The sequence below is a fragment of the Orcinus orca genome, chromosome 14 (genome assembly GCF_937001465.1).
Source record: "Orcinus orca chromosome 14, mOrcOrc1.1, whole genome shotgun sequence".
In the NCBI taxonomy this organism is placed as follows: Eukaryota; Metazoa; Chordata; class Mammalia; order Artiodactyla; family Delphinidae; genus Orcinus; species Orcinus orca.
In genome coordinates, this window is record NC_064572.1 from 89,466,521 (window position 1) to 89,489,783 (window position 23,263).

The 23,263-nt window shown below is 57.1% G+C and overlaps 2 protein-coding genes across 6 annotated transcripts in view; both read right to left on the reverse strand.

Annotated features, from left to right (window-relative positions):
* Positions 1 to 23,263, reverse strand: part of BNIP3 (BCL2 interacting protein 3) — a 547,174-nt gene that overhangs the window by 178,541 nt on the left and 345,370 nt on the right. The window lies entirely within an intron of this gene.
* Positions 1 to 23,263, reverse strand: part of STK32C (serine/threonine kinase 32C) — an 82,498-nt gene that overhangs the window by 17,448 nt on the left and 41,787 nt on the right. For 3 of the 4 annotated variants that reach the window (XR_004481236.2, XR_007471500.1, XM_033420674.2), the window contains exon 2: positions 18,747 to 18,802. Coding sequence is in view for 1 of the 4 variants with exons in the window: in XM_033420674.2 (XP_033276565.2) it covers positions 18,747 to 18,802 (56 nt within the window). In the remaining 3 variants the exon portion in view is untranslated. Of the gene's footprint in view, positions 1 to 18,282; positions 18,470 to 18,746; positions 18,803 to 23,263 lie in introns of those variants that run through there. The other variant, XR_004481234.1, reaches the window with a different exon arrangement.

Consider the following 23,263-nt stretch of genomic DNA (forward strand, 5'->3'; position numbering starts at 1 on the left):
CTGTTGGACAGAGACTGGCCAGGAGAGAAGCCAGGGCAGGTGGCCACATTGCAAGGCCCCTAAAGGCCACGCATTTTAGGACAGTGAGCCTTTCTGAATCTTTCCTCTCATTTCAGCAAAAAGGCCCCCAGGTTGCCCTGGGATGGCCAGAGCACTCTCCCCAGCTGGCTGCCCTGGGCGTTGGGAACGCACACCCAGAACCTTCCAAGCTGCCCGGGGACAGCACGGGCTTGACTTAATGTTCTTTCGTGCGTCTCCATGTGCCCGGTCCTGGCCGGAGAATGTCACCCAGAAATGCAGACTGACGAAGGGGAGCCGGAGACCCGGTCCTGGGCGGCTACGTAACTATGTTTGGTAAAGTGCAATTACACCAGTTAAAAGCCTGTCACATCTGCTCTCCAAATGCCTTCTCAGGACTTCTGAGCCTGTGGCAGGGTTGGGGTGAGGCACTAGACTTCTCCTCCACCGCCCCCCAGCCAAAGATCCAAGGGGCCGAGAAGGAAGCGGCCGGCAGGGCCCCAGAGGGGCAGGTGGGCTGCCCCACGGGGGCTCCTGGCCGAGGTCACGGGAGAAGAACCCCAGAGCTTCTGCACATGCCGTGGGGCACACTCCGTGGCTGTCAGCCTGGCTGAGTCCCTTGGGAGCGCTGAAGGCCAGTGCCTGCCCCTGGGGCTGCCCCCAAGCTCCGCACGATTCCATCAGCAGGAAGAACAGCCCTACCTACCTCAGCTGCAGGGAAAGGCCCTTGAGCCCTTTTAAGTGTGAAACTTCAGCCTTCTTCCCACCCTTGGCCTGGAGCTGGGAGACCGGGCTGATGGGTGCTATCTTTGTAGGCTGCCGATCTGGGCAAGAAAATGGGCTGTTATGCAGACATGGGCCAGAAACACAAGTAAAATTCTGCCACTGCTGAGATGCAAGGCCAACGGCTCCCTCCCAGAGAGCCCTGATGTAGAAACACCACGTCCCAGAATAATATTAGCTCCAGCTCCAGCTGCCAGCCGGCTTCTGATCACACAGAGCAGCCAGTGCAACGCCACTCGCTCTAGTGGACGCTGCCCCAGGGAGGAGAGCGCCAGCTTCCCGTGGGCTGCGGTGCAGCCAGACAGCACCTTCATCACCAAGAGGAGCTCAAGGCACCACCACCGAGCCACCTGGCCCGACTTTCCAGATGCAGTGAAATTCCGGAAATGGAAATCCCCGATGTGCCCACCAGGTGGCCTGATGGCAGAAGGGGGGGCCATCCGTGGTCTGAGGTTTCTGGATCCAGAGGAAGCTGTTAGAGCTGGTCTTGGCCTCAGCATCACCCGGCCCTGCCTGGTGGGGGGAAACCTGGGCCCGACAGGACAGGAAGGGCCTGTGTGCTGAGGACCACACCGGCCCAAAAAGGGCGGGAGCCCGCTGCAGCTGCGTGGGGCTGCCACGCAGGAAGGACAGAAAGAAGCCCAGAAAGGGTGCTGCCGACGTCAGTGAAGACGGCCTCAGGACAGTGATTTTTTTCTGAACTTTCTGCATTTTCTAGATCACTTCTTTGTTTTTTAAGATTTATTTATTTACTTAACTTTATTTACTTTTTGGCTGCGTTGGGTCTTCGTTGCTGCGCGCAGGCTTTCTCTAGTTATGGTGAGCGGGGGCTACTCTTCGTTGCAGTGCGCAGGCTTCTCATTGCGGTGGCTTCTCTCGTTGCACGGGCTCTAGGCACACGGGCTTCATTAGTTGTGGCGCACAGGCTCAGTAGTTGTGCCGCATGGGCTTAGTTGCTCCATGGCATGTGGGATCTTCCCAGACCAGGGCTCAAACCCGTGTCCCCTGCATTGGCAGGCAGATTCTTAACCACTGCGCCACCAGGGAAGTCCCTTCTAGATCACTTTTTTTTTTTTTTTTTCCTGCGGTACGCGGGCCTCTCACTGCTGTGGCCTTTCCCGTTGCGGAGCACGGGCTCCGGACACACAGGCTCAGTGGCCATAGCTCACGGGCCCAGCCGCTCCGCGGCATGTGGGATCCTCCCGGACCGGGACACGAACCCGCGTCCCCTGCATCGGCAGGCGGACTCCCAACCACTGTGCCACCAGGGAAGCCTTAGATCACTTTTAACATTATTGTTTTGAAAGCCAGTCGAAATTTTCAAAATGAAAATAAGCGAGGGGGTCCTGGGAGAGCTGACAAGAGCTGCGGGATCGCTGGCCAGAGCCCCTTGCGGGCGGTAGAGATTCCTCCTGGCTCTTCCCTTCCGAATGCAGGCTGGCGGGAGGGAGACACTTGTGAGAGCGAACGTGACTCTGGGGGGTGTGGTGTTGGGAGTCCGTGGGTCATCCATGGACATACAGTGCCCAGGAGTGGTCACTGCCGTCCTGTGTCTTGCATGTCACTTGTCATTCAGAGCCATACGGACCTCTGCCAGCTCCCCCCAGACTGCCTTGTCTGTGCTGCGACATCTCCGCGTAGCCTGTCCAGCAGCACAGCTCAGAGGGTGCTCAGTTCAGGAGAGGCCGAGTTGTTTTTGACCACCTGTGACACGGCAGGCTTTGCTCTTCTGGGCTGACCTTGGGAGAAGCTCTGGATCCTGGTGAGGGCTGCACCTTCTGTGCCCTCTTCCGGGACGCCTCTGTGTCTGTGGTTAAGTCACAAAAGGCTGACTGGTTTTAAGCCATGAAAAGGCTCATTGGTTTATAGTCACATTAAAATAGGTAGCCATTTAAAGACTTAACTTTTATTTACCAAAGATTATCCCAGATCACATGAACTTGAAAAACATTTGGATTAGTTTCTGTATTTCTGAGAGTTTTAGAGATACTTAATTTATATAAAGGCTTATTTGTCTAGTCCTAGGACTAGACATGACATTCTGTGTCTTCTTTTTCATTTAATCTTCCCATAGGATGAACAAAGAGTGTATTCATAAAAAAGAGGTCATAGAAGGTTTTTCTTTACCTTTTGAGTAATCTGCCTAGAAAACAAAGATTCTGTGTCTTAACCAAACAATTTCCTGGGCTTCGTGTTGCCTTTATCACATCTTTGATTACTTAGAAAAACGGACTCTTCTCAATATCAAAAGAACTAAATTTTCTTTTTCCTCAAGTGTATGACTTCCTATATTTGCCTTTAAAATCTTTGTCACTTCAGAAACTAACACAACATGGTAAAGCAATCATACTCCAATAAGGATGTAAAAAAAAAAATTTGTCACTTAGGTTCAATGGCTAAATATTGTTTCATAGTGACCTGCAATCTTATTCAATCGTGTTTTCAACTTTTTGACATTTTTTACAAACTTCCCAAAATCAAATTCAAAATAAAGTCTTTTCGACCTTGAACTAAGTTTGGGATTTTCAAGGGGGCCCCTGGAGATTCTCAAAAGATTTATTATCTTACCTTATAAAAAGAGAGATATTAAACTAATTAGGCATATTTGATATGTTAAATTACATGGGAAATATTGTCAAAATAAAACTGGTGATAAATCTTCTCTATATTTGTATGGGTATATGTTACTTATGTATAAGTGTTTCCAAAGTTATACAAAATGGCTAGAAATTTTTCAGTGTCCTCACTCTCTATATAATCAGTCATAATTCTAAGTATTATCTTAAAATACTATATGCCACAGAAGTAACCAAATTTCCATGTCAATTGCATCATTTTTGCAATAAACTCATCAGATCTTTGACCATGGCTACTTTTCAACTTCAGTCATTTACACATAGTTACTGTTTTACTCTGATGCTTTCCTGAAAGCTTTTACAATGAACTTCAGACAAAAGTGCTTCATCTTTAAAAAGTTCACGGAAAGAACTCTGACAAGGAGCCTGGAATACAGGTTTCTGGTAACTAAAACCACACCACTGAACCAGATGAGCCTTTCTAAAATCTAGTGGAAAAACTGATGGGTTCATAAAACTACTAATCCAAGATCAAGGAAAACAAGAATTAATTCCATGGGACTAAATGAACTCATGAAGATGATTATTATTTTTATGACTTTTTGTTTGAAGCATTGTTGGTTTTTTAATGTTCTGTTTTCCAGGCTTAAGAAATTATTTTTCTCTTTCTCTTTAAGCAATCTGGAAAAGTATACCTTTGTAAAGAGAACTGAGACATTTATCTTTTCCCTGATCTCTCCAAACTTCAGAAACTCTTATTAAATGTCCTGTTTTCATGACAATATAGTTATTTACATATAGGGTCAATAGAATATGTTCTCCTTGTAACAGGATTTAATTTAAAACATTGGTTATGTTACCAGACTTCCACTGGAATGTCATATTTTAAAACGATGTACATGGGATCAAGTGGTTCTAGGTATTTTCACCATAAGAATTTTTGCTGCAAGCAGAGACAACTGATTGGCCATAATATGATTTTGCCATAAAAGATAAAATAATAAAAATAAAACAAAGAGAGACATTTAAAAAGAATTAATGAAACATGAAAATTAATAGCAAAAATTTTTAAGGATTTTATTGTAAAAAATAAAAATGCAAGAAAGATCTGAATACATTTAACATGTGTGTAGATTCATGATTATAGTTGTATTTGGGTATAGCTTAGAAAAAGCAATGAAACTTCCTTTCTTAAAAGTCGACCGACCAAAAAAAAAAAAAAAAAAAAAAAAAAAAAGTCGACCGACCATTAAGGATTCAAGATTTAATGTTGGATGTAAATTCTTTACGATATAAAAAAATCTGCTTTCTCTCTGGATTTCCCTGGAAGTAAAATGAACAGACAAGGGACGCTGCTGTTTTGTATCAATATACGGATGTACATAACTAGTAGGACATATCTGGGCTACACGGAAACGTTCCATCACACGCTCAGCCCTTGTATTTCTCCAAATCATCTCGGCCAGATTCTGTGCCAAACACCAAAATTCTGTCTACATCACGTTCTCCACCATCAAACAGCAAAAAGGTTTCACCACTTTCAAGAAATGTATTCTCATCAGGAATCACGTAATCCTTTCTTTCTAGGGAACAGAAGGAGGCTGAGTCTCCTTTCTCTGCCAACTTCCAACACTGCCTATGATACATTTGGGAAAGATGGCGTGAGACACTGTACCTAAATTAGCTACGGGATTGGTAATTAATGCTCTCCAAGACTGTTGTGAATTACTAGCCACCTCTTTGACATCTGCTGTAGTTTGGGAAACTTTTGGTTTTGACGGGTGGCAGGGATGGCTGTGCCCACGAAGAATTTGCCGACTGACTTGTTATTTTCAAGTGTAGTTTGCAATCTGGCTTTTACGGCATTGAAACCCAACTGTCAAACCAAACTGTCAACAGGTTATTTTATCTTTTACGGCCAATTAGATGTGCAGGGAAACTGCTTGGGACAAAGATGTTTACAGCGAAAACACCTGACACTCGAATCAGGTTTGACCACAGACTAAGGTGGACCCTGTGGAGCAAAGCTTGTGGAGCCCGGGAGGTTGTGGCCTAGCGCCTGGTGTACGGGGCTCATGTCCTCACGAGTGAGTAAAGGTCACTTCTTAGCAGGTCCAGGGATCTCAGGACGTCTGGGGACATCGAGAAGAGAGGAGCGCACCCAAAGTCACGGGTACCGAAGGTACAGCCTGGTGACAAGTTGCTGGCTTGGCTTCTTAGCCTCGAGAGGCTTTTAAAAGTCGAATCTGGAATTCCTCATAAAAGTTCCAGCAAAGCAGACTTAAAAGACCTACATGTTCAATCTACTCTTGCTGCACTGATATCAATAATCAGGCCAAGTTTAATGAAACCACACTGATTTTGCAAACAAACTAATCTTCCATTATCTCTATTAAGAATGGGGGGGCTTCCCTGGTGGCTCAGTGGTTGAGAGTCCGCCTGCCGATGCAAGGGACACGGGTTCGTGCCCCGGTCCAGGAAGATCCCACATGCCGCGGAGCGGCTGGGCCCGTGAGCCGTGGCCGCTGAGCCTGCACGTCCGGAGCCCATGCTCCGCAACGGGAGAGGCCACAGCAGTGAGAGGCCCGCATACCACAAAAAATTAGTAATAATAAAATAATAAATAAATAAATGAATGGGGGTGATTGTAGGGACAGAACTCTGTTTCAGTAACAGTACAGCACACCCTGTGGGGTGTCCAACGGCCACGTCTCTTTGTCAGCAATTAACATTTCCAATTTCTCTCCTACCCTTCTGACCTGGAATCATGAGAAATGAAAACTTCCCCTACAAGCTGAAGCTTGATGACTTAGTATAAACTTCAGAGAAATCACACAGGTCACACGTGGACCATCCCCCTGGTGCTGGCTGGGGGCTGCTCAGAGCTCACCCGACGCCATGGCCACGTCCCAACTGCAGCCCAGGAAAAGCAGCAGAACTGCCACCAGCTGCCCTTGCCCTCCCCATTCCGGGGAGGCACAGAGACCACCCTCCTGGAAGTGCCCGCGGCTGACCACCCTCTGGACTCAGGCCCGGCTGGACAGTTGGCTTTTCCTTTGTTTCCACAGAAGTACCTCCCATTAAATGCTGATCGCTCAGACCATGCAAAGGCCTCACTTCTGCGCGAAGGCCCTCCAACGCCGCCTCCTAAAATGAGATACGACTGCTTAACGAAACTGACCTGTTCTCAGGACTGAGAAACTGGTTCACTGAGACATGCAGCAGTTCACAGCTGTGACTCTTCCCGACGGGGGGTGTTGGGGGGAATCAGGGCAGTGGGACACGCCCTGAAAGGTGCACTCTGGCCACGATCGCCTCCAGCCAACGACCCTCACAGAGCAGCAGGGCAATGGGCACCTGCACCCCCCTTTCCCTCTGCAACCAGGGAATCACCCCATGTGGACGATCTTATCCTCAGGATGCGAAGTCCAGGCCGGGAGAATTCCGTGCAAGCAGGCCTTGCTGAAGCATTTTTTCTCCTCCCTCGGCCTCCCACGGACTCTAGTTACCGTTCCACGTCGCCGCTTTGTCCGACCCACAGCACAGAAACATTGAGGTTTTGCCTCCTCTGGGTCTTCATTTCCTTACGAGGGCTCCAGCGTCATCCAAAACTTACGTTAAACAATGTGTATGCTTTTGAATGTGAACTTACATTAACTGTACGCTTTTCTCCCGTTCCTCTGCCTTACGTCACTTTAATTCTCAGGTCCAGCTGAAAACCCTAGGGGAGGAGAGGGGAAACCCGGCCTCCCCTCCAGCCCCAGGAGGGGCCAGCCCGCGGCCACCTCCATTCCAGACCACGGGAGAACACACCTCTGTTGTCTGAGGCCGCCCAGTTGTGGTGCCTTGTCACGGCCGTGAGAACATCCTGCTTCCTGCCAGTGTCCGTGACCACGCCTGCGGGCACTGGCCCGCCCGGCTCCCACTGGCCTCCCCCAGGCACCCTCCCGCCTCCCTGTCCAGGCGGCCCCAGTCCAGCCCACACCCTGAGCTCCTTCCCCACCCTGTCCCACCCAGGCCAGGGGGTGCCAGCGCAGCCCCAGCGGCCCAGACCGGCCCCCGGAGGCCCACGGCCGCCGGGCACATTCACGTTTGTTTGAGCCGGTGCTGGGCTTCCCCTTAGAGTCAGTGGCATCCGAACGCTCTCTGGAGGGGCAGCCGAAAAGGGCTTTAGGCCCCCAGCGGCCCAGCTGGAAGAGGCCGAGTGGGCCAGGCCCCTGCGGGCTCCGCAGAGCCCCCGACGGGAGAGGCTCCAATCAGAGGCCGTTTAAAGCGCTGGGGTTTGGTGCAGAGGGACCCCGGCCGCAGCTCACACAGAGCAGCAAAGGGCCAGAAAGCCTCTGGCATTTTATGAGCAGCCTCCAAGGCTGAGAGCATCGGTGCCATGAAACCATTTCCTCAAATGGAACTGGTCTCGGCTTCTGAGCTGCGTCCTCCCATAATCGACTTAAGACAGACAAAGAAGAAATGGAATTAGATCTAAGCATGAAAAGGAATAAAGTCTGTAGATCCCAGGGCACCAGGGCAGCCCCGGGCTTTCCGTGTGACATGCCACTGGCCGCAGCAGCGCCTCCAAGGCCTGGAATAGTTGGGGACGAATGGCGGGGGGTAATTTTCATTTTAATTGAACACTGCTTACACGTTTGGCAGATTTTTTTTTCCTGGAGCTGACAAGTTGGTCACATAATTCATAGGGAAAGACAATCAAGTAAAAATAGCCAAGAAGAAAACTTTAAAAGAACAGCCAGGCAGGGACGTGAGCCCTGACCAGGTGTCAGAGCGCGTATATACACCTTCCGTGATAACGTGCGGTCCTACAGCGGAACAGGCAGGCAGGCCAAGGGGCAGGAGGGAAAATCCAGAAATAGACCCAACGGCATAAGGATACTTAGTACATAACAAAGGATACTTAGTACATAACAAAGGCGGCGTCTCAAATTTATGGACAAAATAGACTTTTTATGAAAAAATGGCGTTGGGATAACCGAACAGCTACATAAGAAAAGATGTAACGTGATCCATTCGTGACACTTTACAAGGCAGAATAAATTCCAAATGCATGATAGGTTTAACATGATTAGGGAAACACAGACGTGCTGAAGGAAACAGGATGGGGTCCTCTACAGCTAGAAGGGGGGACACATCCCTGTGGCCCCAAACCTGAAAGCAACAAGGAAGACCGACAGACACGACTACACACAAGGAAAAACCCAGAGAAACGAAGGTGAAAGACAAATAATAAACGGGGAAAATATGTGCAACTCACTTAGAAATAAGGTGAAAGACAAATAATAAACTGGGAAAGTATCTGCAACTCACTGAGAAATAAGAGGTTAATATCACCAATATAATGAGGCTTTAAAAATAAAAAAGACCATCAGCCCAGGAGAAAAGGGGACAAAGGGTGTGAAAATGGTCTTCGAACACTTTAAAAAGATGCTCAACCTTGCCTGTCATAAAAGAAATGCGAGATGCCATTTCTCACCTGTCGGGCTGGCGGAGGCCCAGCCCTGGCAGCAGCCCTGGGCAGGGGCCCAGGGGCGCACAAGCCCCACGGACGGCTGGTGTGTCTGGCGGCATCACACGTGCATCCGTCCTGCATCCCACACAGCCCGCTTCTAGGAACCAACTGGAAGACGCGCCGGGTCAAGCGTGAGGCATGATACCCGCGGCCCCGCCTGTGGTCGCAAAGCTAGGAAGCAGCCTGACACTCACCAGGAACACATGTGGTAGCAGGACGACGGGCCCCTACGTGCCCACGTCCCAACCCCTGGACGCTGCGGACGTGCCACCTCATGTGGCTAAGGGGACCCTGCCGATGGGGGTATGTGAAGGAGGGTGAGATGTAGGGGTTGCTCTGCATGATCCAGGTGGGCCCAGAGTAACCACCAGGCCCTTCGAAGGGACAGAGGAGGTGGCAGGGGGGAGGTCAGAGAAGAGGTGACAAAGGAGCGGAGCTCTCAGGAAGGCAGGGCCACAAGCCCAGGAACGTGGCGCCTCTGGAAGCTGGAAAAGGTGGGACACGGGTGCTCCCCCGAACCTGCAGGAGGGCCCCGCCCTGCCCCACTGCAACTCCAGCCCAGGGCTGACCAGTCTCAGACTTCTGACTCCACGACTGTCAGGCGGCGCGTTTGTGTTGCTGCAGCCATGGGAGCTCGTCAATATGCCCACCCCGTGGCGGGCTGTGCAGCTGCAAAGGGCAGGGATCGGGGTAGTTCTGAACGAAGAGCATGCCTTCCAGAAACACCGTCAAGTCAGAAGCAAAGTGTAGAGAGCGTGTGAACAGCAGGCGACCGGGCACTTAAGAAGCAGGCCATGCGGATATAGTGAAAAGAAACCAATGGAAACAGAAACCAAGCTTTTCCAAAAGGGATATTCAGGGAGGGAGGGAGACGCAGAGGGAGGAGATATGGGGATATATGTATGTGTATAGCTGATTCACTTTGTTATAAAGCAGAAACTAACACACCATTGTAAAGCAATTATACTCCAATAAACATGTTAAAAAAAACAAAGGGATATTTGTAGGAGGAAGGCGGAAACAGGACAGAAGGAACAGCAGTGGAGGCTATACTTTGTCTTACAGATTTTAACCTGACATCATGCAAGTATCTTATATAATCATTAAATTTAACATAAAAGGTAATCTCTAAGAAATGAGAGCAAAGTAAAAACATAACGTTAATTGCACACCCAGGCCTCCGCCCCCCTGGGCTCTCAGGCAGGCTGACCTGGGCCTTTGGTCCCACGGGGACAGGTTGTCAGCTCAGTCCAGGAAACGTTCTCCAGACCCACTGCCTGCATCTGAGCCTCGGCGGAGACCCCACACCACCCGAGGGCGCCACCCCACCCCCCCTCACAATCACAGCTAAAGCTCTACTATTAAAATACCACAAGGCACCATATGATCAAGCAATCCACCGCTGGGTATGCACCCAGGAGAATTGAAAGCAGGGACCCAAACAGGTGTTTGTACACCCGGGTTCACAGCAGCCCGATTCACACTCACCTAAAGACGGAAAGAATCCAATCCATCAGTGGATGAGCAGAGAAGCAAAATGTGCCCGTCCACGTAATGGAATGCTATTCGGCCTCTAAAGGAAGGAGATTCTGACACAGGCTACAACATGGATGTACCTTGAGGACATCAAGCTAAATGAGTGAAGCCAGTGACAATGTGGGATTCCACTTATACACGATACATAGATTAGCTGGATTCATAGAGACAGAAAGTAGATTTGAGGTTACCAGGGGCTCAGGGAGCGGGTAGGGAGTTAGTGTTTAATGGGGACAGAGTTTCTGTTTGGGACAATGAGAAAGTTCCCCAGGTGATGATGGCTGTACACCAGTGTGAATGTACCTAATGCCACTGAATTGTATGCTTAAAAGTGGTAAATTTTATGTTATGTGTACTTTACTCTAATTTTTTTTAAAAAGTTAATATCAAGCCAACGTATGTCCCAACTAATGGAGTCAAGAAACACCATTGCTCGAAGGTCTGGGGGCGGAGCTCTCTGACAATGGGGACAAATCCATGACATCTGCTTGGGCTGCAGCCATGGACTGGCCCTGCCCTGAGTGGGCAGTGGGCAGGGGCGGGCAGAGGGGGCGGGCGGCAGGACGGCTTGCCTTTAACGATGTTGCCCACGGCCCCCCGAGACCACCTGTGTGGTCGCAGTCGAGGGTGTGATGGGAACACGGAGGCTGGGCCGAACGTCCGGGGCACAGCACGCAGGCACAGGCTTCTGAGATCCAGAGCCCAGATCGGCGCCTGGACATCTCAGGAGAAGGGGCTTCGAGCCTGGTCAGGGAGCTGGACGGTGATGGCAAGGGCCAGAGCACAGCCCTCGCCGCCAGCGTAAACACCAGGATCACAGGGCCGAGGACGGGCTGCAGGCAAAGCTGTCTCCAGCAGCCCCGGTGGAGGCTGTGGACAGCCAGGTTCGAGTCCCAGAACCCGACACCTCCACACCCTCGGCCACAGCTGCCCTCTCCTCACGGCGTTTCCACCATAAGGGATGCACGGAACCCCAGACAGCTCCTCCTGGGTTAACTCAGCAAGATGTCACAGCAGCACTTGGGAGGGTGATCACTTGCCACCCGCCGAGGTGTTGCCATAGCAATTGCAAGCAAAGGCTTCTCACTCAGATGGCAGCGGGGGGAGGCTGGGCAAGGTGGCGTCACTGGGGTGGCCTGAGAACAGGGCCCGGGAAAAGAGGCAAGGCCGAGGGCCCCCAGGACGGTACTTGTCCTCCCTGCAACCACTCTCTTGCTCTCCCACCCACCCCATCCTCCAGGTCCACCCGAGGGTCCGGGGGGCAGGAGACTCCTCGGATGGCTGGGATCATCTTACTTCTTTCCCCACAAACTGGAGAAACACAAAGCCATGGGCCTGGGCTCTGGCCACTTCATCCCCTGAGGTTGGTGCCTTCCTTCCCTCCCCAAATAATCACCCAACCAGCCCTCCTTCTGCAGGAGCAAGGGGCCGGGGATGAGCATCTCACCCCCAGGTTGGGCCCAGGTGACCAGAAAAGGGTCCCTGGGCCTCACAGCTGGAGAATAGCCCCCATCCCTGCCCTATTTCACAGCGAGTGTCCTGACTCGGAACCCACGGCCTCCTGACAGGCCTGGGCTGGGGGAGGGCAGAGGGTGGCCAGGCCCTCCTACCCCAACATTGACTGCGGCAGGCACCCCAGAAGCAGCCCCTGTGTCAATTCCAGCCCAGCCTTTGTGCAGATGCAGAGAGAGGAAAAAGGGGCACCGTGGGATGTGGGGTATGCAGAGCAGTGGGTGAGAGGAGGCCTGGTCAGTGAGGGCAGGACTCCACCCAGAGTCGAGAAAAGGCCCCGGGAGCCAGAGGCGCTGGAATGCAGGACAGGAGCCCTGGACGCCCCGGCTCATACGCCAAGTCCCGCCCACTGTGCAGAGCTCCGCATCCAGGGCCAGGGCCTCTGGGACTCGCCAACGGATGCCCCGCCCCCGCTCCCAGGAGACAGCCTTTCCTCCTGCAGGGCTGTGCCCATCAGATGCCTCGACACTCACTTCCTGATGCTGCCCGGTCTGGCTGGCTGCCCACTTTTAGGACGCTCTGCAGACCCCAGTCGAGAGTGGAGACCCACCTCTGCCCCACGGACAGCATCATGGGAGCACATTTAGCCCCCAACGCCCCTGGTTAAGGCAGGAGGGGGCCTCACTATTCCTGGCAGGGATGAGCCACAAGCCGGCAAAGCCAGGCCACCACCCTCCGCCCACACCCGGGACCACCCACATCCTCAGCAGCTGAGGGCAGGCAGAGGGCAATGGGGGTGGAGGGGGTGCAGCGGGCCGGGGCACAGAAGCCACCGTTCCCAGTAAAGTGGAAATAAAGCTGGAAAATAAAACATATTCACAGTAACATAGAAGATAATACATAACAGCTGAACATAAAACAACTATAAGAACTAAAAGAACCGTAAGAACAATATATACTAAACACGACAAAATGTGAAGGATCCCCGGGGGGTAAGATAACCACTTCCCTCCCATTTCATCTTGAAATGCAATTCCTACTCAAATTTCAATGAGTTTATTTTTGATCTTGACGGAATTCATTTGAAAGCTCAATCGGAAAAATAAATACACGAGAGCAGCTGACATTCTGGAGGATCATGGGCCGGGCGGCTGTGACGCTCTGAAGGCTTTCGGGGGTTAGAACGGAACGGAGTCCCTGAGTCAGGGCAGAGGCCGCAGAGAGCCAAGGACAGGCAGCAGTTCCCCCTGAGGACAGACAGATGGACGGATGGACAGAGCAGCTGAGCTCGCCAACTGAAAAATGGTAAATTCCAGAGGGAGTGAAGTTCTTTCCCCAAACAGAATATTTTCTTTGTTCTGAGTGTAAAAGTAGTAATGATCGTTGTAAACAAAGGCCAGTGTGAGACAATGTTCCAGGTGGGCGTGGGCAGACGCGATGCCTCCCGAGAACCCAGGGAGGATGCACGGGGCCTGGGGGCCAGAGGAGGAGGGAGGCCAGGCTGGCAGGAAAGGAAGGAGGGAGGGGGAAGAGATGGGGAGGGTGGGCGGGCAGCGATGAAGCACAGGTGTCATCCGAGCAGCTCCTGGGCAAGTTCCATCTGGAGAGATGGGACATTTGATTCTTACCTCTAGCCCACCGCCCCACCGCCGGGAAAAAGGTGGGGAAGCCACAGGCGTTTCCTCTAAAAGTAGAAACACACCTTCCGTGTCCTCAGGTAACCAGAGCCCTAGGGAGAGTCCAGGCTTTCGGGAGGAGCCGTGTGGCCAGAGAAGGGCCAAGTGACACTGCCCACTTACACAGCAGACCGGGGCCCAGCCCCAGGGGTCAGCGTGGTCCCGGAAGTTGCCGCCACCCTGTGCACACGTGCGCCCCCTCAACAGAGCCTGTCCCAGAGGGGCCCCGGGGGCTGCGCCCCTGCACTGGGCTGCAAACACCACTGATCAGGAGGGTCAGGGGCTCGGAGCAAACGCCCATCGACAGGTCCTGCAGTAATCCTGTGACAGTGCAGCATGGAGCTGGAATTCAATTTCCTGTGCAAATCAAACCTGGCTGGCAGTGCTGGCGGGGAGGCCCCACTGCGCGCGTGCACACACACACACACACACACGCACACACACACACGGGGGGTGGTGGATGGTGGCGTTTGAGGGCTAGGCCAACACCAACACCCACAAAATATAGGCCGATCTTCTCCAGTCTTAATTATTCCACCGAAACGATCTGCCTTGGAATAAACTGCAGCCACGTCGTCCAGCTGGACAGAACTTTGGGAGACCCCAGCTGAGGCGGGAGCTCATGCCCATCACACCTGAAAAGCACCCTCATTCCCAGGAGCCGCTGAGTACAGGCCCCGGGCTGGGCAGCTGGAGGCCGGGGGAGCCGGAAGGACTGCCTGGGACCTTCCAGTTCCTTTGAGGGCCCCAGACAAGGAGGCAGAGCCTTGCTCCCCAGGCCCCTCCCCAGCAGGGGCCCCGTAAGTCCCAGGCGCCAGGGACCCGTGGCCATGCACGTGGAGGGCAGGGCAGCCCTGAGCCGAGGGGCCCAGAGGGCAGCCACACGCCAGGCTCACCTGGGCCGCAGCCGGGGAGACAGGTGCCCAGGAGGGGGACGCACACCCCAGGGTGGCCCCAGGAAAGGTCAAAGCAAGGGTGCCACAGCCCACAGGTTGGGCCCCAGGGCAGGCGGTGAGGCCAAGCTGGAGGAGTCAAGGGCGGGGAGGTGGCCCTGCCCTCCGCCCAGGGGGGCCCGCTGCCCGTGCACAGTCCCCACGTGGCCCCGGGGAAGCCCAGGACTCTGCTCCAGGCCCTGCTGGGCACTCACCGCGCACCGAGGGGCCGCTGAGCTCCATGAGAGCTGTGTCCGTGTCAGCTCAGGGCCCAGGGCTGGGGGCTTCTCAGAGCCAAGGACTGAAGGGAAGCAGGGGCTGTGAACGGGGCGGGTAGGGCCTCAACCCCGGCGGACCCACAGCTGGCAGGAGGGGGCAGGGGCGTGTGTGGGAGAAAGAAACTTGAGGGCGGCCTGTGTGGATGTAACAATGCAGGGCAGCCCTGCCTCACCCTGAGGGTGGGCTCCTTTCAAGGAAGTTCTAGGGCACAAGGAGGGCCTGCCTTGGGGTGGGGCAGGAGACGCCCCAGCACAGGATGCTTATGAGGGCCCCCCCGACCACGGGACCCTTCAGTCCTGTGGCTGGAGCCGCCCTGGTGTTCATGAACTGAGCAGAGACTAAGCCATGAGCAATTGCAGAGGAACAGGCCTCTGGGAGTTTGGTTCTTAATGAGCCAGACCCGGAACCTGGGGCAGAGGCAGGCAGGACCCCACAGGCCAGCCCCAGCGGGTAGGCGGGCTGTGCACTGGAGGCGGCAGAGGTGGCGGTCTGGGACCTATAGCTTGGTCCACAGGGCTGGTGCCCCCAACACTGACCCAGGAGCTGGTCTGAGGTTCCCCAGGGCAGCCTCGGGCCTGGAGCAGGGAGGGAAGTAGAGAAGGGGGCAGGGAGCGGGGTCGGAGCTGGGGAGGAAGGGAAAGGGAAGGAGGAGAGGCTGGCTGGGAAGGGCCCCCAAAGGCAAAGGTCTGAGCCCGGAGCCCCACCCGCCGGGCTCCCCACTCCACGCAACCCTGTGAATGAACCCTGTCTTCGACCCCCGCCAGCTGCTGCTTCTGCTGGGAAAAGACTCAGCTATGCCAGCAAATGCTCTGTGCAGGCAGGGGCAGTGAGGTCAAGGTAGGGACTGCCCAGCTCCAGGGACTGCAGGGCCCCGGGGCCCCTGCCCACCTTCTGCTTGTAACGGATCGCTGTGGAGCCCTATAGCCCGCGCCCCGACTACAGTGAGTGGGGCAGGGCAGGAGCACGTGGTCACACCAGCCAATCAGAGGGCTACCCCGGGCCATCTCAGGCCAGGGCGGGAGGACAGCAGCCCTCGTCTCTCTGGCCGTGGAGCTCAGAGGTCATCCAGAGCTGAGCCGGAGAGAGAGGGCCCGGGTGGGCAGAGACCATGAGCACTGGCAGGAGCCCAGCCCAGCTCAGCTGCCTCGGGGGCCTTCCCCACCCTGCTGACATTAGCTCTTATCTGTCACCCCTTTCCGCTCTCTTGAATTAAGCGTGTGTCACCTGCAGTCTGAGATTCCGGGTACGACACACAACGCCTGGCCGAGGGCTGCCACGAGCATCGCGGTGGAGGTCCACAGTCCCACTACACCTGCCCCTCCCCCAAGGAGGCCCGCCGCCGGGGGCTCACATCTGCACAGACACGGCCGGGGGAAGCCTCGCAGCTGCCAGCGCCGTGTGGGCACGGGCACGGGGGCGGCGGGAAGTGTCCTGTCAGTAGTATCACTCCGGCCTGGCCTCTGCTCTGAGGATGGTCCCAGCCTCCTCGTGGGGTCAGCTGGCCATGACGTCCCCAAAGGCTGGCGGACAGAGCCCAGTCCACCCCCAGGCTAGTGGGGGCTGTGTTCTCCCCACTCATGGCTGCTGGGCCGGACCACCACCAGCTTCCGCTCTGCCTTGGAGAACAAAGCTCTCTACGCTGGGATACGATTTCTCCAAGAACTGGGAACTTGGGAGGGGCTGGGGGGTGTTAGCTGGGTGCAGGATTTCATTTCACAGGTTGGAGACGGCGGGGTGACGGCTGCACGACAGTGGGGATGTTCTTAATGCCACTGAGCTGTGCAGTTAAACATGGTTCACATGGTACCTTCCAGGTGCTGTGTAATTTACCACCGTAAAAAAACTGGAAACAAACCAAACACAACATCCAGTCTTGTGTCCAAGGCCCACATGCAGCCAATCTGGGTAATCCATTCCCGGAGCCACTGCCCTGAAGTGTGGAGCCACCCTGCTGGGGGCAGACGGGTCACGTCACACACACCGACCACTGTGCCTCTGTGCATGGGGGGCGGGGCCGCTGAACATTCACACCCACTTGGCCGAGGGGGCTTCCCCAGCAGTTCGTAAAGCCGGTCTTCACTGGGCGTCCGGGCATGGCGGAGCCAGCGCACACCCTCTGAAATAAGGCCACGTGTAAACGGGTGCACACGCGGGTGTGCACGTGGCCCCGCCGTGCACGCTGGAGCTGGCTCAGCTCCTCACTCTCTCTCCTCATGGGGTCCCCGCCAAGCCACCGAGAGCAGCGGAAGGACCAGAGCCCACATTCCAGACACATAACTGCACCTGTCACCGGCAACCGTGGCCCAGAGACCCCTGGAGGCCTAACTAGGGAGCAGGAAGCAGCCCTCCAATTACACTGTAACCTGCGTCTGAAGATACAACCCTGGCAGTACCCCACACTTCCTCCTGTCACCCCACTCTGAGAGCCCCATTCCTGGGACCCTGTGGCCAGCTAGATTTTCAGAGCCGAGAACGGTCGGAGGAGCCAGAATCCTGGGGTCCTGCAGACACTGCAGAGCGGGCGGGCTGCCCAGCTGCGCACCTGAAGGGAGGACAAGCCCCTCGCAGGGGTGCAGGGGGCCCAGCCTGGGGGGCGATGGGGGTGGGGACAGGGCAATGCACTGCCCACCCCAGTCAGTCTTCGCCCCAAGAGCTTCCCTCCCCGGCCCATGTTCCAGTCATCTGTATGACACCCACGTCTCCCTGTATAAGCCATCCTTCCCAAACCCAGTCTCGGCTGGTGTCCTCCCCCCCGGGGGGGGCACCTTCCCCTAAGCCCCACCCTGCCTGCCCCCCTCGCCTCCCACACGCCGGTGCTCCCGTGGGAGAAGCCAGGTGGCGGAGACTGTCTCAGGCGCCACCAGCGTCTGACAAGCTCACCGACCAAGGACCTCATCTTTGGATCGACCATCTTTGCACAATCAACAAAAGGCCCAGGTCCATCAGTCACCTCCTGACTCCGAGAGGCGTTAAAAATGCTCTCTCCCTAATGCATACAGCATTTCAATGGATTTGTGCAAAGGGGCTAATCTGCTCTGGCTATAATTACCCCAGGCCTGGTAACCTAAGGCAGCACTCGCTGTGATACAATGAGATGGAGATAATTAACAGCATTCAAATACCCTGGTAGCCTGCGCTGGCAGCACAGCAATCCCTTTAAAACGCGTACAGGCCTTACAGAGACGGCGTCCAGACAGCTGTGTGGGGCGTGGGGGCGCAAAGGCCTCATCTGTCAAGCCCTCTGAGCTGAAAAGAAACTGTCCATTCAGAAGGGATTCACTGCAACAGGCCTGGCAAGGCAGAGTCCCGGGAGCTAATTTTAACCTTTGCAGAGCGCTCCTTAAGCCTCTTTGAGTTGTAATTACCCCCCATCTCTAGGCAGGACAAGGCGACAAGCAGGAAGTCAGATCTGGCCAAGAGAAACCGAAGCAAAGTGGAGAATGGGCTCCGGGGGTCTCTCTGGAGAAGTGCAGCGTGGCCGCCCACCCTGGGTCCTGCCCCTGCCTGACCTGGAGGAACGGGCACAGGTGAAGCCTGGCCTCTGGGCTCCAGCCGCAGCAATGGTGTCCGAGCGTCGCTGTCGCTCCAGACACCAGGCATCAGCTAAACCAGGAGCGGCTTCTACGTGAAACGCTTCCCTCTCACACCTCGAGCCAGCTCTGTCCCTGAGGAAAGCTGTTCTGCTGCAACATGGGCCTTGGTACGGAGAGTGAGGGTGTCAGGGTCTCGGCCCTGGAAGAGCCCGGGGGCCGCGCCATCTGCACCCTCAGCTCCTGGCCGAGCTACTAGACCCCCAAAGACCTGGGCTAAGAAACCCCAGCAGCGGTGAGCGCGGCCGGCAGTCCACCCCGCGGCCCCAGCATCACCGGCCTGCTCGGCCGGAAGCACACCCACACCCTCCACCCACAGATCCAGCTGGGCCGGCCTCGCTCACACCCTTGTCCAGCCTCGGCCCCCCGCCGGCTGGCCTTACCTTGCCGAAGCTGCCCTTCCCAATGGCACGGAGAATCTGGAAGTGGTCCAAGTTCACTGCAGAGAGAACAGAGGGATGCCAGGTGAGGTGGCAGAAAGGCCCTGTGCCTGCCACGAGCCCCCCCGCTGGAGCAGTCCCCGAGTGCCCCTACGCTGCGGGAAGCCCCCCACACTGCAGGGCGCCCCTGCAGCCCTTCGGCGGCCCACCTCCCCCAGGGCCTGGCGCTGCAGGGCGGGCCCGAGCCGAGGCAGAGGGGGGCTCCTGGGGGCTGTGCAGCCCCTCTTGCCGGACTCACTGTGGGGTGAGGCCAGGCCACACTGCCCACAGACGGGACACGATCAGACAGGGCAGCTCAGCTCAGCCCCAGGCACCCCGCAGCCCCCCAGTGAAAGCGGCCCCCAACCCGCAAAGACCCATAAATAAGTGGCCCGCCCTCTGAGTCTCGGCGGGGGGCTGTGCCCTGTGGGCATCTCTGGACCAGCTTGAGGGGAGCCTGCAAGGGCCCCGGGATGGATAATGGGGCCGTCCACAGCCTGAGCGAAACTACTCGACGCCTTATTTCTACCGACTTTCTTCACAGAATCAGATAACGAGCCCCACCCCAAGGAAACTGCAGCTCTTCTAACTGTCACGGCCCTGCTGAAGGACGCTCCCGCCGCCGTGCACCAGCCTGCCAGCGTGAAGCCCCGCAGAGGGGAGGGGGCGTGGACAGCTTTCCGGGGCTCCCACTTCTGTTTCCAACCTGACGCGCTCTCTGCAAACACGCCACGGGGGTTCACGACGTCCACGCAGGTTTCCCCTCATACTGCTCGGGGGATCGGGTCTCTACCCAGGCCCGGGCCAGCCTGGCCTGTGTGCCCGCAGGTCTGTGCCCCCCAGGTCTCAAACCCCCAGGTCTGTGCCCCCGGGTCTGTGCCCCCAAGGTCTCTACCCCCCAGGTCTGTGCCCCCCAGGTCTCTACCCCCCAGGTCTGTGCCCCCCAGGTCTCAAACCCCCCAGCTCTGTGCCCCCGGGTCTGTGCCCCCCACGTCTATGCCCCCAGGTCCATGTGCCCCCAGGTCCATGTGCCCCCCAGGGCTCTACCCCCCATGTTTGTGCCCCCCAAGGTCAGTGCACCCCCAGGTCTGTGCCCCTAGGTCTATGTCCCCAGTCTGTGCCCCCCAGGTCAATGCTCCCCAGGTCTCTACCCACCAGGTCTCGCCCAGGTCTGTGCCCCCAGGTCCATGCGCCCCCAGGTCTGTGACCCACCAGCTGTCTGGGGTGGTGACCAGGTGTGGGAGGCTGGAGACACACGGGTCCATGGGGCACAGACCTGGGGGGCACGGTCCGTGAAGAGGCCGCCCCAGGCTGCCCCCGCCTCCCTGTCCCCAGCGCCCCCCCAGCTCAGAGGTTGCCTCCCGAAGCCGCTCCGATGCTCAGGCACCGTGGCCTCTGTCCATGCGGCTCTGTGCTCCCCACTGCACCCAACACAGTCAGAGAGCCTTGTCCGTTCCGCCACCTTGTTACAGCGCAGCCTCGCTCCCCAGGGAAAACCTAACTACGCTCCGTGGCGGCCTCGCACGCTGGGGCTGCCCAGGCCGTCAGGGGAGCCCCAGAGACCCTGCTGCCCGCAGCCCCCACTGCCGACGTCTCCGCAGACGGTACAGGAAAGCCGGTCTCTGGCGGTGCCTGTGTGCGTGTGTGTGCATGTGCGTGTGCCTGTGTGTGTGTGTGTGCATGTGCGCACGTGTGTGTGTGCATGTGCTTGTGGGGTGGGGTGAAAGTGAGGAAGGAGGGGGCCCAGCACGAGACCCCAGCACGGCACCTCCTCCGGAGCTGAGCGTCTTCGCCCGCCAGTGGGGCTCACCCCTCCCGTCTGGGGATGGAGCCTGGCACCCAGAGGTGACACAGGCGCCGGGACCGGCACGGCAGGAGGACACTGCCCCGCGTGAGCAGTGGCAGGGCCGCGTGCTGGCGGACACCGCAGGGGTGCCTCTAAGCCGCGTACTTGTCAACCTGCACTAGCACAGCCGGGCTGACCAGGCAACCCCAGCACCAGCTCCCACAGCCAGAGAGGTGGATGGCGGGGCAACCCCAGCCCTTGTAGGGACAGTGTCCCCGTGCCAACCTGGGACTGGCCCCTGCCACTGGCACCCGTGTGACCTCGGGTCTGAGGAGGCCCTCGTGGGCAGCGGGGAGAGGATGGGGCATCGGGAGCACGGGGCTGTGGCTGCCGTGCAGTGGGGAGACGGGCTCTGCTGGGTGGCTCGGGGCCCAGGGACTGCCCCCCACCCCCCGCCCAGTCTCCTCCAAGGCCCGGCCTGTTGCCGCCTGGGGGCCCCTGGGTTTCTTCTCCCTTGTCGGAAGCACAGGAGGCCCACACGCCCACGTGCCCGAGGTCGGCGCAGCCCTGGCTGCTCCCACACCGAGCTGAGGACGAGGGCTGTGTCCCAGGCCCAGCCCAGGGACCACCGGAGGGCCTGCGGGGGCCGTCCTGCGGCACCCTGGGGGCAGGAGGTCCAGCCCAGCGGCCCAGGCACAGAAGCTACGCCTTCCTGCGGGGCAGCAGCCTGAGCAGACCCCCGAGCACGGGCGCCCCCGGCCCGTGAGCTGGCAGGGTGCTCAGCAAGGGAACCACCATTTTTAGAGAAAAGCACAAATGCCAGACTTTCACTTTTTCAGGACAGGAAAGATGGGAACGCAGCTGCATTGAGAGGTCAGAAGCACAGGGACGCCCACGTCCCTCCCTGTAGAGGAGCTTAAACGGCTGAATGGATGGCTCCTCTCCTCCCAAGAGACGTCGGGAGGCTAAGGGCGCCGAGCCAGGCCGCGGGGGGAGCCCGGCCTGCGGTCTGCTCTGGGCGGCCCACGGTGCCGGCCCTGTGTTTTTGACACAAGTATCCCCACTTCCTAAGACACCGGCAGGGCGGCCGCGAGACGGCAGACAGTGCAGCGGGCGGTCAGGGAAGCCGCTTGCGGAAGACGCGGGTGGGACAGGACCCCAGGCGTGCCTGCCAGGCATCTCGAGAGCAGTGAGGCCGGGTCCCCGGGCAGGCCCCGGGCTGGGCAGGGTGCACATGGCAGCAGACCAGAAGCCACGAGCAAGGAACATGCCAGTGACCCTGCCCGGAGGCGTGGCCGGCCTGGACCCCTCCAGGTGAGCCGCAAGCCCACCTGGCTAACCAGGGTCACTCTGCCCTCCAGTGACTGGGGGCTGCTCAGGGGACCCAAGGACCACTGCTCCACCCTGATGCCCACGCCCAGCCTAACCCCGCCCACCTGCTGGGGCAGGGAGCGCCTGGCGGTGCCCACTGCACACAGCGGCTCACACCCCCTCCCGAGACCCCGCCCCACAGCCCTCCAGGTGGAACCCGAGACCCCCTGCGGCTCTGGGCCCCTTCTTCCACCCCACGCCTGCTTCTGGCCACACACAGCGCTCTGGATGCACTCCGGGGAGGACCGGCACCTCCCACGAATGCCCCCCACCTACCCCTCCACCCCCCCACCTCCCCACCCCCACCCACCACCCCACCCACCCCCACACGCACACCCACACCCCCACACCCACACCCCCGCCCACACCCCCCTGGCCCAGTGCCGATGCTTTCAGCCCCGCCTCCGGCTCTTGTCCGGGCCTTCGAAGGACGCGGGAACAAAGGAAACCCACTGACCAAGATCTGTCAGAACGGTGGTGGACAGGTTTGCCGACAGCGATACTGTCATTAGGAGGATGTAGTGGGAGCGGCGCTGCAAACACCACTGTCACACAGACGTCTGCGGGGGCCACTGATAAAGTGTGTCAAGTTCCCCCAACACTGAATCTGGGCGCATCTCACCAATGAGAGGAGGGGGCTGGGCTGCCAGAGCCCCGAGGAACACAGGGAGACGTGTGCGTGTGCACGGGGCAGGGGTCCCAGGGCAGACAGGGGTCGGGGGACACTGTGCTCGTCCACTTTCCTCCCAGCTTCCCGGCCACTGCACAGGGGTCAGAGCCACTGCCAGGCAAAGCCCAACCCCCGCTGTCAGCGACTCAGGGAGGGGCTGGGGCCCCGGGGACCGAGTAACGGTCCACCAAGACTCCAACATGATCGACGCCGCTGTGGGACGCTGCAGCACACCCTCCCCTGTGTCCGACACCCCGTGGGTCATAACGCAGGGAAAAGGAAAAGGTAATTCTGACCCCGACACGCCTCTGCCGGGAGCCTAAGTCCTGCACAAAGGAAACTTGTCTGCATGGGGTCCACAAGGAGACCACGGGGCCCCGCCCCACGGGCACCAGCACAGACTCCTCTTGGGGCGGATAAATATTGTAAAACAAGGGTTTTGAGAATATTTATTCTTCAAGGAAGGCTTTTATTTGCAGAGTTAGCCATCGGAAGCACAGCCGTTGCTAGGAAAATAGGTCATCTTGAGCCAGCCGACAGCATGAGTGGAGGGAGGCTTTCATTCTATTTCACAAGGGATGAGGCGCCAACACCAGCCCCCTGCCCTGCCCATGGCCTCGGGGGGGCCGCCCCAGGTCCTCTCGGCGCCCTGGC